General features: G+C 37.5%; 1 protein-coding gene across 2 annotated transcripts in view; it reads left to right on the forward strand.

Annotated features, from left to right (window-relative positions):
* ERCC6L2 (ERCC excision repair 6 like 2) overlaps positions 1–19,518 on the forward strand; it is a 32,310-nt gene that overhangs the window by 2,952 nt on the left and 9,840 nt on the right. For both annotated transcript variants that reach the window (XM_064405780.1, XM_064405779.1), the window contains exons 3-9: positions 3,984–4,103; positions 5,565–5,758; positions 8,313–8,474; positions 9,658–9,865; positions 11,275–11,415; positions 12,927–13,040; positions 14,450–14,569. In XM_064405780.1, coding sequence (XP_064261850.1) covers positions 3,984–4,103; positions 5,565–5,758; positions 8,313–8,474; positions 9,658–9,865; positions 11,275–11,415; positions 12,927–13,040; positions 14,450–14,569 — 1,059 coding nt within the window. The remainder of the gene's footprint in view (positions 1–3,983; positions 4,104–5,564; positions 5,759–8,312; positions 8,475–9,657; positions 9,866–11,274; positions 11,416–12,926; positions 13,041–14,449; positions 14,570–19,518) is intronic.

The raw sequence follows: 19,518 nt of genomic DNA on the forward strand, positions 1-19,518 counted from the left end.
CTGATTTAAGACTCATTCCTTACAGGCCATAAAATTGGGATGTGACTCCTTTTAGTATAAGCATGAGTAATTATGATAGTTAAAATGTTGGTGGGTTAAATTTACTTTGAGGATTGCTACCTGCCTATCATGAAAGCAGTTTGCACTGGAGTACACTAAAATAACTTGACACCCTTATCTGACTCTTGCTTTTAAAATACCTTTTTCTTTTTTTCCTGTAAACAAATAGTTTCACTGTTCTGGGAATGCAAAAGAGCTGACACTTTCACTCCCATCTCTGGAAATAGTGCTTTCGTATTCCATGCTACTTCCATCCCTCTTTTCGTAATGAAGCTTGATTGATGAGAGGATAACGTGTAGCTGGATTTTTGTCATTATGCTTTGAATCTGTGTGACCTAAATTACTGATTTTTTACTTCCTCACTGTCTCCTCACTTTTCTATAATTAGGGTGATTTTATGTGTGGAAATTCTCTATAGTGTGTCTAATTTAAAGTGGGTGGTTTGAGTTCTGTGCGAGCTAGTCTTTTTCTCACTCTCTTTTGTCTTGCTCCATGTGTCCAATGCAAGTTTATACAATGACAGGTATTACCTGTGGTATCTATTGTCTTTCCATTTAGGAGAATGTTGACAGATGCCTTTCAGCACAAAAAAGTGTTGTCCTGTAGCAAACTTAACAAGAGGAGTGGGTAAACTAAACTGTCAAAAACCTGCATAGAGCATTTAGAGGTGTATCATGGATTTGTATAAATAGCTGATGATGCTCTGTTAACAGATGCTTCATTTTAAGTGTGGCCATGTTTCTTGTCCGTGGTAGTTGAAGAACTCAGTAGTTACAGAAGACTGTTTCTACTCAGAACTGCTAATAATCTGATTTCATGTAGTAAGAAGTATCTATCTATCTGTCTGTGTATCTATCCATCTATGAAAGATAATAGTAAACTTTGGGTGCAAAAACTAAATTTAGTTGTCTTGATTGCATCTTGCATTTTTGAATCTCAGAGCTGATTCTCTAGGCACATTTATCACAATGACAGTGTGTTCCTATGTGGAATTCACATCTGATGGCCATTTCTTTTAATCTGTGTCCAGTTTTTAGAAGAAAGAGATTTCAAAGAATGTCTTATGTGAAGAGTATCATATGTGAAGAATAACAAGAAGGGATTCCGTAGGTACGTAGGTCAGAAAAGAAAGGATGAGGAGACTGATCTACTTGTGCCTGACCAGTCTGGTGAACTTATATGATGTAATTATGGTAATGGTCAATATGGGAAGATGGACAGATGTCTCTGCTTCTTGTAGGGCCTTTGATATGGTTCTACATGACATCGTTAACTCCAAACTGGAGAGGGGTGGATGTGATGGATGGACAGTTCAATGGATAAAGAGTTGGCTGGCAGCCAGAGAGTTGTGGTCAATGCCTCTGTGCTGAGGTGGAGGCTGGTGATGAGTCATGTCCCTCAGGCTCTGTTTTGAGACCACTGCTCTGCAATGTTTACTTCAGTGACACGGACAGTGGGATCGAGTGCAATCTCAAGTTTTCAAATGACACAAATCTGAGCAGTGCAGTTGACACAACAGAAGACTGGGATTCCATCCAAAGGGACCTGGACAAGCTTGAGAATGGGGCACATGAGAACCTTATGAAGCTCAACAAGTCCAACTGCAAGGCACTGAACCTGGGCTAGGGCACTCCCAGACATGAGAAGAAATGGGGAGAAGTTGTAGAGAGCAGCCTTGAGAAGGGGGACTCGGAGATTCTTGTGGGTAAAGAGCTGGATATGAGCCAGCAGTGTGTGCTTGCAGCCTGGGGGTGCATCCAAAGCAGCATGTCCAACAGGTCAAGGGAGGTGGTTCTTCCCCTCTGCTCCACTCTTCTGAGACCCCACCTGGAGCAGTGCAACTCTAGGGTTCCTAGCACAGGAAGGATATGGACTAGTTAGAGTAGGTCCAGAGGAAGCCACTACATGTTCCAAGGGATTGAGCACCTCTCCTATGAAGACAGGTGGAGAGATTTGGGGCATTTCTGCCCAGAGAAGAGAAGGCTCTTGGAGGACTCATTACAACCTTCCAGTAACCTTTGTGTTCAAACCAGGTTGGATGGGGGCCTGAGCAATATGGTCTAATGAATGGCATCATTGCCTTTGGCAGAGATTGGAACTAGGTGATCTTTAAGGTTCCTTCCAACCCTTACTGTTTTATGATTCTGTGATCTTGTGTATTTTTTATTAAACCCAGTGTTTGTGTTCAAGTTCAGCTTGGGAAGGGTAGTTCAGTGGGTATGAAGTAAAGTGGTAGAATTCACTTGTTTAGAAAAGGTTAGTACATATGAGAAAATAAATCTAAAAACTTCATTGAATAACTTATATAGTCATAGAAAAAAGTTATCTCATGATTGTCAGTTGGCTGAAGCTTACTGTTTTTGAATTATAGGATGGTTCATGAGATAAAAACTTTTCTAGAAATCCTTTGAATTTTAATGTTCTTTGTATTTCTGAACTGATTTTTGCTTTAAATATCTCAACCATATGGTTCCTTCATATCAAGTTGAAGTTTAGGTGAAGGCAAATAAAATAATGTTGTTCCTTAGTGTGGTTACAGTAAACTAGTTTACTATCAAGGCATTTAGGTTGCTTCTTGCTTTATCTATAAGAGCCAAAGTTTTTTGATTATGAGTTGCTGTTTCACTGCCTTATCTACTCTTAGAAATTTGTGATGCAAATTCTACCAAGAATAGAGAATGTGGAAAAGACATAGAGGTTTATTGTTCAGTTGAATTTGATTCTAATTTTCAAAGGATTTAAAAGTAAAAGTGATTAGTTAAACAACATGCACAAACTGGCAGTTCATCTCAACCTCAGTTTATGAGATATTATGTATAAAAATGTTTGGGTTACTTTTATTCTACATATCTTTCTTTCGCTCTGTGGCCCTACCTATGATAGATTTCTTCTCTCCTCTGTCCATCCAACTACTCTTTTCAGGGAGGTATTTTTTCTGCACTCTGCTCTCTTGGCTAGCTCTTTCTCTCCATAATTAGAGGGAGTAAGTTCTTTTTTTGGACATCAGCAGTTGGTAGCTTTACCTCTGTCCTGCTATGAGCAACTGTGTAGCAGCTGCAAAAAGGAAGTGGCTGGAGCTAGCTGCTCTGAGTAGAAGCGGTCTGTTGGGATTTCAAAAGAAGGGCACCTCTCTAATGATGCAACTGATCCTTGCTGCTACTTAGTCCTTGGATACCATTTATCCAAAGCACATTTTGAATTTGCATGTTCTCGACCGATCTTTCTCTGCCTTCTTCCTGTTTTGGATTATGATAGGAGCAGTTTGGAATAGCTTGTGCTGGGATGTTTGTCCTTGCTGTGGTGTATTGTAATAAATGTGTTCTTTTAATTACCTTGACTGGTTTGAGGCAGATGAGAGAATATAGCACAAAAGAAGAAAAATTGTTTTGATGTCAACAACAGGAATTTGAAGGAATGAAACATACAGAAAAAGATGTATTAGTAAAAAACAAACCTGTAGGATAAGCCTCTTCTTCCTTTTGCTGAAATAACATTGAGAGGATAGTTAGAGGATATCTGTTCCTTCTGTTTTCTCATCTGAAATTCAAGTACCCTGAAAAGGAGCAGTGTTGCAAGACAAGCCTCATCCATTTTTTTTTCTGACTCGTTCATACTCTCCTGTGTATTTTTGTGACATTTCCACTTAAAGAATAAAAGTGAGATAGAGCAATTAATTGCTCTTATTAGTTCAAGGAGTTCTTGGAAATCCAAGGGAGGGAGGGTCCCATTTTAAAACCAGATTTATTTAAAGCCAATAAACACCCCCTCCCTGCACCCCCTAGAAAAAATATCTCCCCCCCCCCACCAAATCAAACCACCTTCCAGAGTCCTATCCAGGATTTTGTCCTAAATGTTTATTTTTTGTGGAATTCATTCAATTTCTTATTGTACATAGTCACTGATAATTGTTTTCTTTTTCAAGGTCATTTCATTTTTGGCTGCAGTGTTGCACAAAAAGGGAACACGTGAGGATATTGAAAATAATATGCCGGAGTTTTTACTGCGGACAATGAAAAAGGGCTCAGATTGTAACCCCAGGAAGGTACAACTTTTAGTGATACTGGCTTAAAGATTTTGATGAAAGGCAGTACTTGGATTTGTTTGTTTGTTCTAGGAGTTTACGTACATTAATTTTTAAAATTCAGCTGCTGAAGTAGGATTTCATGCCTTTCGTAGTAGTAGTGTTTGAGAAGCCTTCAGTTTTCCAGACTGCCATAGTGGTCTCTCTAGTTTTTACTGTCTAATCTCTTTCTACTGTTCATCTGCACTAATGGAAAATATTTGGAGGTGTCTGGGTTAGATTTGTGACTAGAGTACATTGAAAAGCCCATGTCAGTGAGTAGAAAATTAGTGTTGTGTGATGATATTTTTAAAGTAAAAAAAGCATGTGTGCCTGTAATAACAGGGTATTTATTTAATTAAGACGAATCCATATGTTTGGAAAGTATTGCTAATATCCTTGTGATGTCCTGTGTTTTCTTGATTGACTGTTGTGTTAGAAGTAAGTCTGATAATATAGGTAATGGAATATAGTGACAGCAAATAAAAGATACATGTAAAAGTTTTGTGTGAATAAGATAAATCTGAAGATTGTTTTAATTTTATCCATTACAGAAATCATGTGATTTCTATTTTCCATTGTTATTTTTATTTTGCTGCAATACTAAGAGAATTTGACTGGCATATGACAGTCATACAGCCAGCTATGACTGTAGCTGTGTAAATAATGGATATATGTTCCTCAGGAAATACAGAGGAACTGGTAAAGGGATGGCACTTTTTGTGCAAAGAAACAGGAAAGGTTCTGACTCTGACTATGCGTGAGGGAAGAATGTCGCTTTGAGGACATTTAATGTTGAAAGAGGTCACAGAGAGGTTGTAGACCCCATCCATCCTTATACTGTTTTGAAGACTTCAGTTGGCTAAGCCTGGGTTTGAAGTCAGTGTTGCCACTGCTTTGACTATAAAGTTGGACTGAAAATGTCCCAAGGTCACTTTGTACCTCTTTGATTTTATTATCCTGTCATACCAAGTGAATTGTATGAGCTGTCCTAATTTTTTTAACTCTTTTCAGGACTATCTGTTTTCAAGTCACATGATGACTTGACTAAATAGATTTGAGGAAGCTGCTTACCCTCTTAATCCTTTTATTTTTTTCCATTTGTAAAACATTTTATGGTATACAGATGCTATGACAATGCAAAATGATAGTGTTTCACATCTTACTGCATTTGTTAAAAGTATAATTTAAGTAAGTAGTGCTTTTAGTATTTAATTTTTGTATGACAGTATTTTTCTGCTGTATTATATACATACTCAGGGTAAACTGATTACTTTTGAATTTATATTAACTTTAGATATTTTCCATATATCCTTTGAAATGGCAGAATTAAACAGTGAGACTGCTCAGACCAGTAAAATAGTCAAGATCTTGACTTCTGTTATTGAGAAATTGCTGTGTTGTGGTTTTTCTAGTGATACTATAATATATATCTGCTTTCAGATTTTCCTCATAGTGGCCCCTCTTTCAGTGCTTTATAACTGGAAGGATGAGTTGGACACATGGGGATACTTTAAAGTCTCTGTCTTACATGGCAGCAAAAAAGATGATGACATGAGTCGCATCAAGCAAGGGAAATTTGAAGTTGCTCTTACAACTTATGAGATACTTCGCCTGTATTTGGATGAATTTAACAGGTAATAGTTTTAATATGTTTTTGTACACACTGAATTTTAACTGTCTAATTGTGCATTGTTCTCTTCAAGGACTTTTTTCTATACAACATATGTGCTGTTAAATCCATTGACTCACGTGCGGCAGAGAAGAATCCCTGTACTATTGAATTTATCGTGTACTACTCAATTTAACCTGTCCAGTTCTGGTGGGTTGACCTTGGCTGGACACCAGGTTCTCACCAAGCCACTCTATCAGTCCCTTCCCAGCTGGACAGGGAAGAGAAATTAGCACGTCTTTAGTTGAGATAAGGCAGTTTACTAAAGCAAAAGCAAAAGTTTATGTATGCACAAACAAAGAGAAGAAAAGATTTATTTTCTGCTTCCCAGAAGTGTTGAGCCACTTCCCAGGAGATGGTGCTTTCACACACGTAGCAGTTGCTCTGGAAGGCAAACATCATAAATAGCAAATGCCCCATTCTTCCTCCTTTCCTTAGCTTTATATCTGAGCTGTAAGATCAGTTATCCCTTTGGTGGGTTTGTGTCAACTGGCCAAATTTTGTTCCTCCCAGGATCTTACCTATTCCCAGTCTACTGATGTGGGGGGAATGTTGAGAGACAGTGCTGATGCTCTGCCAGCACTGCTCAGCAGTAGCCAAAGCACTGGTGTGTTAAAAACACCTTTCCTACTACCCACAGACCAGTGAGAGCTGCTGTGGGAAAATTATCCATCTCAGCCGAACTCAATACAACTGTCTTTGTAATGGGGACACTTGGTAGCAGTAAGTGCTTGAATAGTTCTCGTAAAGCCAGTCTTTGTTGGTAACAGAGTTATGAAATGTTCTCTGAAAGATAGAGGAATTTCCTGCCTGAAACCTGATGGCTTCTAGAAGATATATAGAGGGTATTTCTGTCTGTCAGTGTAAGGAGAACAATCACCTGGAATTTTTAGCAAATGCTCAAAAAAGTATTTTCCTTGTTATTTGCTCTTTTCACCAGCTTGATGAGATTATTGAACCTTAAAAGCTTTGAGATTTAAAACCACACATTTGTCATCCAATCCTAAAGGTCCTTTTCCCCTATGTTATTTTGGAAGTAGGGTACGAATTGTGTCAATGGCTGGCGGTAGCAGCCTGCCCTCAGCAGCTGATATAAGTGGATCTGCAGATCTTGGCATTTCAGGTGTCGGGAAAGGTCCAGGCCCCAGAGAGTACCTTAGCTGCCTGGAGATCCATCATCAAGAGAATCACATCTTAATTTCTGTGCTCAGGTCTGAAGTACAGAGAGTAGAGAAGTACAGATAGAAAAGTTGTTATCACTATATGTGTTCTTTCTGAGGAACTTCTCATGCTTGATCATGGAATAGACTGTGGTCAGGGAATAGGTGCCTGTGTGGAGCAGATCTAATGTGTGACTGCCTGCAAATACATTTCTTCAGTGCGCAGATTATCAAACTGTTTCTGCAGAGGATGTGACTGGATGGGCCTGTGATCTCAACACCAGAAGAAGCTTTGACTCTTGCTTCACTACAGTAATGGATTGGCCTCAAAAGCTGCTCTTAAGTAATTAGCTGTCAGGAATAAGAATAAATATGCTCATTTGTGCATGTAAATCAGTATAAGAGATTTAATTGACAGGAGCTAGGATATGAGCATCTGTTAGACTTACAAGAAACTCCAATTTTTAGCATATTTTGGGAATATAGGAACTTGAATATGAATGAATGTATTTAGTGATTAGCAAAAATGCCACAAGATCAGCCTTCATTAATGAACTAAATGCAGCTTGCTCAGGAGACATGCTTTCTACTAAACATCTCTAAATATGTCTGTTTCAGCTTTTTGCAGCATATCAATTTGGATATGGTTGTGTTCTGAAATATTAATGTATATAAAGTGAATCATAGAGGTAGTAAATCTCTTCCTAGGAACTTTAAGACTTTATTATTATCTCAGTATACAGGTCATTCTACTCCTAAGTTTTTTTCTTGAACTGACTGCAAAATATCTTTTGGTCATTGCTTATAGCTACATTCCTTGTCATCACAATCCCAAAAAATTAAAATTCCTCTGCTATATTGGTATTGTATGTGTATTCTTGAGTGATACCTCATTGTAGAAAACTGTGCAGATTAAAATGTTTTCAGTTCACTGGTGCTTGCCTTGGATAATTTTTGTTGGTAAAATGAAGCATACCTATGTTAAGCATAGTTTACCTTCAGAGACTTACTTATTTTTTATAAATCTTAATTATGAGTGGAGTCAATTTTAGTGAGATATGCTGGATTCATTGGTCCACGGATTGAAAGCTTCTTTGTTCACAGAAAGCATTTGATACAGGTAACAGTAGCTCATTTATTTGATGATGTAGTTTAGCCATTATGTTCAACTATGTTAACGGAATTTACTAAAGAAACCGTATAGGGAAGTGAAGTGATATAATATAAAAAAACAGGGAAATCAAAAAGTAATAATGTGTTATAATACAGTCACAGCTATTTGTGTGGCTCACTTCACTTTTTGTATGTATGTGGGGTGATGGGAGAAGTCAATTAATGAAATCTTTTTTTGATCTGCAGTATAGAGTGGTCTGCTGTGATAGTGGATGAAGCACATAGAATCAAGAATCCAAAGGCTCAAATAACTCAAACCATGAAGTCATTAAAATGCAGTGTTCGCATAGGTCTTACTGGAACCATTCTTCAAAACAATATGAAGGAACTTTGGTGTGTTATGGACTGGTAAATAAAATATTATTTTTTATGTTTTTAAGCACTTCTGTGTGTTGACTGTGCAGTGGGGTTGGGGCAGGACTGGATGGTATGGATCCATCTGTGTTATAAAAAAACAACAACAAAATACAACCCTCAACTTCAAAACACCTGCTTTTTTTTGAGAATGTAACTTACTGGGGAGGTATTTTACAGTTGCTTAATACATTTGGCGTTCATCCCAGCTGGCTTCTTTGGGGAATTTGGGAAGTAGTCAAAATTTTACCATATTACCCTTTTTTTATTTCTTTCTTTTGCTTTTTTGGTTTTTTTTTCCTTTTCCTGTAGGGACACTCTTTTTTTCTTCTGTCCTTCACCCAGTAGATAGGAAATCATTACACAACCTTGACCAAGATAGTGCCTTTGCTCTGTCCAGTATGCGCAGGTCATTCTGACCTACTTGGAGGATGAAAATAATAATATTTTGCTTTTTTTTTTTCCAAAATACACAAGTGCACGTATTTGAAAAGTTAGTCTTGTTCTGAAAAACTTTTAATGGTCAAGTAGAGGTGCAACTGACCATAGTTACAGATCTAAATCTCCTGGGAATGCTTTGCAGAGGAAGAACAAAGCAAATATACTTTAAATATAAGGATATATAGAACAGAAATAGCAGGAAGAATATTCTAAGCTTAGTGTTGCATCTGGTGCATTAAAACTATGCTGGTGTTCTTAGTAAATTGTTCCAATGTGTAATGCTGCCAACAGTTACTGAATTCTTTCTACTATTTGGTTTCTCGAGATTTTATTTAGTTAATTGTAATATCTGTTAATTGTATATTCTGATTTCATAAAACCAGTAAAAATTGAAAACATGACTGCTTAGCTTCCAGTTTAGGCTCCTTAACACTAGCAGCCTTGTAGTTTAGAGCTTCTATATAATTGTGATTTCTGTTGTTCTGCTAAACTTTTTCTTTTGAAAAGAGATTGGAACCCTTTTCCTGAGGGGTATGTCTTAGCATTTGAGAATCACAGAAAACAAAGGAAAAATGGCATGTCTTAAAATAATATATGTTTCTATTTGTATTTAAAATTTTCAGTAGTTTCTCTAGTGACTGCTGCTTTAAGAGATCTTGCTGTTGGTCAGAAAAAAAATTTATGGTATGCTTTAAATCAGTGAATCAATCCCCCATCCCCTTTTGTTTTTTAATAGGGCTGTACCAGGACTTCTAGGTAGCAGAGGACATTTCAAGAAGAAATTTTCTGATCCAGTGGAGCATGGCCAGAGGCACACTGCAACTAAAAGAGAGCTAGCAACAGGTCGTAAGGCCATGGTGAAGCTAGCAAGAATAATGTCTGGCTGGTTTCTGAGACGTACCAAAGCGCTTATCAGTGATCAGTTGCCAAAAAAGGAAGACAGAGTAAGAATGCCTTCACATTTCAAATAGAATGCTAATGAATGTATCTCTTCTTTTTGTTTTCTTGTTGTATTTTCTCTCTTGCATCATGTCTGTAGTTTGGTTCTCTCTTCATCTTTTTAACTTAAGAAGAATCCATAGTCTTGGAAAAAGTGCACTTGAAGTAGTGTGCTTTGTTCACATAATTACTATGATTGCACATTGAAATGGAGTAATCAAGCATGAAAATGCTCAGCTAGTCTTCTGACTAGTGATTTACACATCTGTTTTATGTATGTTTTTGTCCTTATCTCTGCAAGCCCAAAGCAATGTATTTAAATGTCTTGAAATTCTATGCCGAACTTCTGAATTTGCATCTTGACACTTTGTGTATAGAACAGTATGCTTTTAACTCCCTCCCATCCCAAAAGAAAAGAAAAATCTCAGGCAAACTGATTCTGTGATAGGCCTGTGATCCTGTTCATCTGATGCAATTGTAAATATTACATGAAGTAATAATACTTTATATTATCTAAATAAAGGTATAGCTAAGAGTTCTGTTAAATCTTTTATTCTGAGTTGACAAATATGTAAGTTTGCATCTGATTTTATTTTCAAAATTTGGTGTTTTTTCTTCATCCTTAGTTTATAATAATGTCATCTAGGCAGTCTTCTGAAGGACAGATTAACACAAACATGAGTCAGTTTCCTTTCTGAATCTAGCAGGTTTTACTCTTTTCATTATCTTGTTAATGTGAGTATATGTTCAAGTTACTGCTGTATTATTATAGCTCAGCATGGTGCTGCTGCTATGTGGATAGTGTAGGTTAAGGAATGATCTTGGGATTTCTGTCTCCTGCTGCTTAAGACTAAAGATGTCATGGAGATGCCACCCATGGTCTTTCAGAAGACGGATCAGAGTTTTTGCCATAGCACTTTGTAGATCCTTGCCTTCTCATTGTTTATTCTGTTTGTCCTGCTTACGATAGTGCCCTACAACAGCTAATGCCTAAAAAGGGGAAAGAATGGGCAAATTAAGCACCTTGCAAAACAGAGAGGAATTTGTAATTAACATTATGCGTTTACTTCTCTCACTTTTCCTCCCTCCTCCTATTCCTTCACAAAAGCAGTGTTTGAAGGTTTTGAGCAAAGTAATGGCAGGTTCTTGTAGAATGATATTAATATTTGTAGATTTTTGGGGTGGAATAAAATAAGTATGCATACATTTTTGCTAAAGTTTCATGCTCTTTTGGTGTCAAGATCCACTTTTTTTTTTTATTTGGTGGTAGAATAATTTCCTGTAACTATTTGAGCAAGTGTAGAATTAATTTCTGTTTTGAGTAATCTGTCATTTGTGTTTTTTGATGCAGTGGTCTTTTGCCTTTCATTGTATGATGCACATGATAGTGTTTGTTGTGTTTTCTCTTTGGCAGATGGTGTTTTGTTCCCTCACTGAATTCCAGAAAGCTGTGTACCAGGCTGTGCTAGAGACAGATGATGTTACCTTAGTGTTGAGAGCAGGAGAGCCCTGTACCTGCAGCAGTGGAAGGAAGAGGAAGAACTGTTGTTACAAAGTAAGAGCTTGGCACTGTTTGAATTTTACTGCATAGTCTTCTGAATTTCTCAAAAGACTCTCTGCTGATGAAGAGCTGATTGAAATGTTTGCCTAGTTTAGCTCATCTGTTTGGGATATCCCAGCTGGAAACATGGGGAGCTGCATCACCAGCATGATAAAGTTAAGCACTTTGGGGTTACTGCAAAGCTGCTTTGCATGCCCTGAGCAGGTGATTGTTCCCTATGCAGTAAATTCTGGATCTTTTACTAATAAATTCACCTCTGATTTAGTTGATACTGGCAAGGGTACTGCACTGAGATGTTCAGTATGTGTCAGCCATGCTGCTCCCGGGTGCCTCAGGCGGTCTGTGCAGGAGCTGCGAACGGGAAGCATGCTGAACCTAGCAGGTTGCCCGGGTAGTTGGTTGTGTTCTAACTGCAGTCATACCTTTCTGTGCTGTTCACTTTGACTTGCTTCATGAGGGGAGAACTGTAACAGCAGCTGCAGAGCACAAGCCGAACTTTATCCATAAGTAACACTTTCGCAGATTTCTTTAATCTTCTCTGGACTTCTTTAAACCTTGATCAGTCTAGTTTTGAATTTGTTTTCCTTACCTCAGTCAGGAGGCTCAGATTAAGCACACCTTTTAAACATTTAGAAGTGTATGTTACATGCTTCTTTCTCCCTTTTATCTCTCTGGCCTGCTCTGATGCTTGTGTAGAGGTTTTTTTTTCAAATGATGTAGCTTCTTCAGTCCTCTCCATCTTTCTTTACGACCAATCCCCTTATTAATTTTGTTTAATATTCCATGGATACTAGCCCTCTTTGCAGGCTTTTGTTTCTAGTGATGTTTTGTAGAAAAAAAAGAAATGCTGGTGGACTTGATTCACAGAAGGGCAGTAGGCAGGCCTGCAGATAGTTGAGTGCTCTTATGAGCTCTTTTATTCCAAAGTTAACTGTGAAATATAGTAACTTGAGAAGGCAAAGGAAAACAAATATTGATCAAGCCAGCCAGCCATAACTAGGAAGATAGCTGATGCTGTTGCACAGTTGGTGTTGCACTGTAGAGTGTCTGAAGCTTGAATTATGCTATTTGAGATGTTTGTAAAACTTTATAGGCTTTTGCTGGAGAGAAAAGTAAAGTTAACATTTGAAAGGTAAGAAGTCATTCAAACTGCTCTTGCTTGATTTAATTGTTTATAAAGTTACCATCTTCTTGTTTACTGAAGAATTCTTGATTATCTCCATGGGTTGTCTTTAGAAGTTACTGCCTGAAATGTTTAGCAAGTAATGAGCAGAGCTGTAGGGTTTTTTTCTTGTTGACAAGGTGTTTCTATTAATAGGGTGACAAAGATGAAGGAAAAACAAAACTTGATTCATTTTTATCAGAAATACAGTATTCATCTCTTCAAAATCAGTTATAGTATTAAGAATTGTTAATGCATTAAACCTCATAAGAATAGTATTTATTTGAGATTATTACTTACTTTCAGTAGTATTTATTTGCATAAACTGGGTTTTTTTTTGTAGGTAAATGCACATGGTGAAACGATTAAGTCATTGCGCTTCAGTTACCTAATGATCCTACAAAAGGTTGCAAATCATGCTGCACTGCTGCAGACAGACAACACTAGCAAGCTGCAGGTTAGTTTCAGAAGTATCTAGAAAATGGACTTTTGGAAAATGTATAGGATGAAAACTCTTGAATGAAAATTGCTGCTGGTCTCCTTATGAGTCTTAACTAACTGCAATTAAGATATTTTGTAAAATTCTTTTTCCATTCAGTCATATAGAATGCATACCTTATAAATATGTTATACAAAACAACATGTTCATTTAGTTGATTCATATCTGAAAGTAAGGGTTATAAAACATCAAAGAGGTTAGGAGAGTAATTTTTAATAATTTCTAAGTGCTATTTTTGTTACATTTATGAAGAGTAATGTCTTTGTGCAAATAAATAATAGATAATTGGAATGGTTTCTTTTCTCTAGTACTTTATGTTAAGAGCTGAGTTTCTTTAAATAATGAGAAACATGTTTTAGAAGAAATTGCTCAATGAGAGATCAGTATCAGCTTATCTTGTTACTATGGCAAGCAGCAGACCCACAAATGGCAGTTTCAGTAATGCTTGTTTGTGAGCCTTAAGATCCAGGAATGAGGAAAGGGATTTAGGGACATTGCAACTTTTTCTTAGAATCTATCAAGGAAGAGAAATCACAATGTCCTACTTAATTTTGCGAGCTTGTTCCATTAAAGCAGTTTTGCTTTTTCATAAATGTTACTTTTAGTGTCCAGCACATTACACACAGCATATACCCAGATAGTGGGCTTTTTTATGTATTGCATGTGTAGTTTTTGTTGTAATAACATCTGATATTTAAATAACCTCTGAAATAACAGAATACAATTATTTTGTGACTTACAGTCTTCTGCGTCCTGCATAATTATTAATTTTACCAACATCTGCTAAAGAAACGAATACTTTGTAGTGTTTCTTACCTTGAGTATTGAAGGTCCTTATGTGTGCTATTTGTAGGTGAGAGGTGTGATCTTTTCTTTCTCTCTGGAGCAAAGTGGACTTAAAGTGTAAGGTCGTGTTTTAAGTTTGGAGCTAAATTTACCAATGGAGCTTTATGTGGCTTTTGAACACCTTAAGTCCATTTCCTGTACAGTTTTTGTTGTGGAACAATATGTAATTCCCATACTGGCCTGTTACCCAAGAGAGTCAAGAGAAATGTTGGTGCACAACCCGTGCGTAATGCAAACGTCAAGGCAAGAGAATTTTTTGAAACTGGTGATTCTGGTCAGGAGGAGAAATTCTGATTACGATCCATGATTTCAGATTAAGAATCTCTTTTGTTTTCAAATGAAGCAAAGCAAAACACACAGGATATGTTTAATCCAGCAGTTTTGTAGTGAACTAAATTAAAAACCACATAACTCTGCTTGAGATACTTCGGCAGATCATGTTTCAATCTGTTTAACTCCTTGCATGGCTTAATATAGATCTGATTTTTAACACCTGTTCAATCTTTCTGCTTTTCTTCCAGGAAGCACATATCAAACGAGTTTGCAGCCAGGTATTTTCCAGTTTTCCAGATTTTGTGCAGTTAAGCAAAGATGCAGCCTTTGAAACTATTTCAGATCCAAAATACAGTGGAAAAATGAAGGTAAATCCCTTCCTTAGAAGAAAAATAAATTTTATTTATAGTAATAGAATTGGCCTAGAATTGGCCAATTTCTTATATTATATGGATATAAGAAAATATACACATAATAGTTTGGGGGTTTTAATTATTCTGTTTATTGTTCATCATACAGCAGCAGGAATCTCCTGTCATGGATCAGTATTTATCTGGGCAAAGACTGGATAAGAATGATGCTAAAATTTTCTGATATTTTAGCTTCACCTGTTTGATAGTGGGCATGGAAATGACCCTTATAGTCAACAGAACTATTGTTTCATGAAACCATGGATTCTGGTGACAGTCAGAAATATTTGGCGAAGAAAAGGAAGCAAAATACAATCATTATGGGCTTAATGGTTTGTGCACAGCTTCAATTTTGTGTGTAGTTCCAATCTCTCCTCTCAAAAAGCAGATGTTAGACTTTGAAAATGTTCAGAGGACAGTTCAGAGAAGGGCCACAAGCATGATTAGTAACTGTATCAGAAGCAGCCAGCTAGGCTGGGACCTTCCAGACTATAAAGAATGTCTTAGCATAAATGTGAGTGGGACCTACACAATCATGAATAGCATGGAACTGGTGAAAATGTACTGAGTGCTTACTGATTTCTCAAACCCTTAGGACATTAGATGAAAATAATAGTAGTCGTGCTGAAGATGACCAAAATAAATGTGTCTAGAATGAATCTGCGAAACCCCTCGTGTCGGAAACGGTCTTTCTCTGGTTTCAGAGAGGAACTAAAGATGATGAGATGACCTATAGTGTAGATTATTATGATGTTGTTTAATGTAAATGGAAAGTATGTCTAACATAACTAATTAAAAAGAAAACCATACTATTTCTAGTAGTACTCTGGAGCTGAGAGAAGCTGGGAGGGTTAGAAGCTGTGCAGAATTTTGGCTCTCCGTAAACCTGGATATGAACATTTTCTTCTTGGGACTGGTGGCAGTGGGAGGACTGTGTTGCTGTAGCAGGAATGGCTGTTATGCAAGCAATATCTTCCTTTATTGTTAATACATATGTATGAAATGCCTACATACTAACTTTGTTGTATACAATTGATTATTTTGAGAAGGTGAATTTAGCTCTTAAACTAATACATAGCTTTAACAACTAAATCCATCATCTTCAGGAGTTGAAGAATTTCTTAAGAAGCAGTTCTGTTACTGATTATTTTACCATGACGTTATTCACGTTACTATTTTACATTTTTGTTATTATTTTATTATATTTATTTTTTTCCCATTGCATTCTCCTGGAAAAGCTTGCAGCCCATGGCTTGGACTTGTACACCCTTTGCCAGATTAAAAACTGACTGGGTAGCTGAACCCAGAGAATGGTGATGGGTGGTGTCACATCCAGTTGACATCCAGTCACCAGTGGTGTCTCCTAGGGTTCAGTTTTGAGGCCAGTCCTGTTCAACATCTTTACTGATGATCTGGATGAGGGGATCAAGTGTACCCTCACTAGGTTTGTAAACTCAAGATGGGTGTGATTGTTGGTCTGCTGGAGGTTAAGAAGGCTCTGCAGAAGAATCAGTAGGCTGAGACCAATGGTATGAGTTTCATCAAGAGGCGATGCCAGGTCCTGCATTTGGCCACAACAGCCCCCTCCAATACCACAGGCAGAGTGGCTGGAAAGCTGCCAGGTGAGAAAGGACCTGGAGGTGCTGGTCAGCAGCGGCTGGACATGAGCCAGCAGTTTGCCCCAGTTGCCAGGAAGGCCAGTGGCTTGTATCAGATTTTGTGTCCAGCAGGATCAGGGAGGTGATTCTTCTTCTGTGTTTGGCATTAGTGAGGCCACACCTTGAGCACTGTATTCAGTTCTGGGCCCCTCTGGGCAAGAAGGACACTGAGATGCTGCTGGAGCATGTTCAGAGAAGGATGAAGGAGCTGGTGAAGGGTCTGAAGTGTCAGGCTTATGAGAAACAGCTGAGAGAGCTGAGATGTGTTTAGCCTGGAAAAAAGGTCTCCCCTGAGCCTCCTTATTACTCTGTACAACTATCTGAAATGAGGTTATGGTAAAATGCGGTCCTGACCCTGGCCAGAGTTAATTTTGTGCAGTAGCTGTGAGGGGATGGTGCCTGAAGTGGTGCAGGTGTGGCCAAAGGGTTATTCTGTACAGCCCAGAAAGCCAGAGGTGTCCTGGAATGCATCAAAGGAGGTGTGGCCGGCAGGGCAAGAGAGGTGATTTTCGTCTTCTGCTCCACTCATGCAGTGTACTGTATTCAACTTTCTCAGTACAAAAGTATATGGATATGTTGGAACAAGTCCAGAGGGGCCATGAAGATTATTAGATGGGTGGAACACCTCTTCTCTGAGCAAAGGCTGAGGGAATTGAAGTTGCTGAGTCTGGAGAAGAGGAGGCTCTTGAGGAATCTTATTGCCACCTTTCACTGATGAAGGAAATCTGGAGGGGGACTTTTTACAGTGATAGGACAAGGGATAACAGCTTCGAAATGAAGGAGAGTAAGTTTAGTTTGGATACTAGAAAGAAAGAAATTCTTCACTGTGAGGGTAGCGAGGCACTGGAGCAGGTTGCCTGTAGAAGCTATGTATGCCCTGCCCCTGGAAGTATTCAAGGTCAGCTAGGAAGGGACTTGGAATCTAGTAGGTGGCATGCCTGCCCATGGTGGCATGGTTTGAAATGAAATTATCTTTTACCCAAACTGTTGTATGATTTGATGATCTTTGTGCCTGGAAGGAAGATAATGGGTTGTGTAGCTATCATTGAAAACAAGCTGGGTTTTGGGTCTGTTAATTTTAACTTCATGGTGCCAAAAACTGGTTCATACCTTTTTGGTGTAGTGAGTTGCCTTTTTTTTAATAAATTATAGAATGAAAGCTATCTGTGATGATTTTATATTTTACACTGTGAAAGCAAAGTCATTTAGGAATTATATAATTTAGAAAGTTGTTGTACCATAAGAAAGTAATCACAGAGGAGTCTACTGGTACTAGAGCTTGGAAATGGCTTTATAAATTTTTAACATGTTTATTTGGAAATAACTGAGACAAATGATAGTAAAATGTTTTTAATAACATTGTTGCACTGTAGTAGTTTGTATTTCCTAAATAAATAAATTCATAATTCATTTAATAAATAAATTCTAGAAACTAAGTGGCATTCTTTTGTAACTTTAATCTGGTAGTGTAGACTGAATAAGCATTACTTTATCTTTTAACTTAAAATCCACTAGAGACAACACAGAAATTTTGGTACAGGTGATTATTCTTTTATAGATAAGCATAGTTGCAAAGGAATAGTTTGTGGCATTTTTTAAAAAGTTATTCAGGGAAGGGGGAAAGGCTGTGATTTTTTTTTAAATAAAGTTTATTAGCTAAGCAGCTGTAAGTGTTTTGCAGAATTGAAAAGGTTCTGTCTGCTCAGCCTATCTGTTCTCCAACCAAACAGAGATAAAACACACAGGGAAACATTATGTTTCCCTGTTACGGGATATGAATTACTTCCACCAGTAAAACTAGATTTGCTTGTACGCAAAGGTTAGAGAGTGGCCTATATGTAGTGTTTGTGTGGTACCTGTTGTTGTGAGTCATCTCTCTGTATTTTGCAAGCTGTAGCATTAACACGTCACCCCAAGTTTTCTGTTCTAAATTTTGGATTACAAGAGCCTGGAAAAAATAAGCCCTACAGTCCAAATGTACAACATGTATAATCATTGATGGTGTACCTCATACGGTATAACAAGAACACTAATATATCTGTGTTACAGTGGGAGGTGGGTAATATGCAGTGATTAAAAGCTTCAGCTTTTTTTTGTGAAATTATCCCCTCCTTTTCTCTTGTACTGCAGAAGGTATGGTTTGCAAGCTTTGCTGACATGTTTTGTTACAAGGTAAATTTCATGCTTAGATTTTTAAGTAGAAGTAGTTCAGTATAAGAGAACTGAGTGAAAGGAGTATCCTGCTTTGTTTGGAAACCACTGTTTTTCTGTCATGATGTTGTAAAATATTGGGGACCTGCAAAGTTTAAGGACAAATAGTTCATTGCTTTTGGAATGCAATGATTTCAGACTGTCCACACAGAAGTATAAGGGACTGTTTGGAAAAGAAGATGAGGGAGGATAGCTTTGCAATCCTGCAGACTACCTTGTTTGATTATTGCTACAGTTTTATTAAAATTGTGTCTCAGAGAGACTCTATAAGGTACACTCTTTCTAGGTCCAAAGGGTTATTAAATGCCTGGGCAGTTGAAATACTTTTTGGAAATTTTTTTTAACTGCATACATTTCCACAGAGAGAAATGCCATTTGTGGCATTTGGAATACTGTTCTTAATACAAATCTCTTAGGAATAATTGTTGTATTGATTATTTTTGCTTGGGATATCATCATTCAGTAGGAAAATGCAAGTCTACTGGAGCACTTGGCAAGAAATGGTAACCTCTACTATTAAAATAACACTGACCCAAGCAGGGCTGGCTTTGAAGGCTTAAAAAATACTGTAGGCTAGCTTGAACATCACTATAGAAAAAAGTTCTCAAGAGCAAGAGGTAAAATCATCACATACAGCTAACTCACGATGTGTAGCAATGGGGAGATGTATGTTTAAATCCATGTGGACTCATGCAAAGAACAGGTGACTTCTGCTTGAGTATGGTAAAGTATGTTTTGGGCTAAAAACATACAGGATAATATTCTGGTGATCACGTGTAGAATTCACTTCTCTTTGATGCAAAAACTTCCATTACTTTTCCCTGTTAGAGTTGTTTTGTACTCCAGAATACTTAAATTCCCAATGGGGATGAAATTGATCCATTTCATTTAAGCGAATTGCGTGGATTTATTTTTGTATTCTCCTATAGGAAATTCACTATTTGACCTCTACTTTAATAATAGCAACAATAACACAGAAGCCAATTCCTTCTCGTTTAAAAGAATGTAACTTCTGTTTCTTTTCTTAATGTGGCTAAA

This window comes from Passer domesticus, chromosome Z (genome assembly GCF_036417665.1).
Source record: "Passer domesticus isolate bPasDom1 chromosome Z, bPasDom1.hap1, whole genome shotgun sequence".
NCBI classification, from domain to species: Eukaryota; Metazoa; Chordata; class Aves; order Passeriformes; family Passeridae; genus Passer; species Passer domesticus.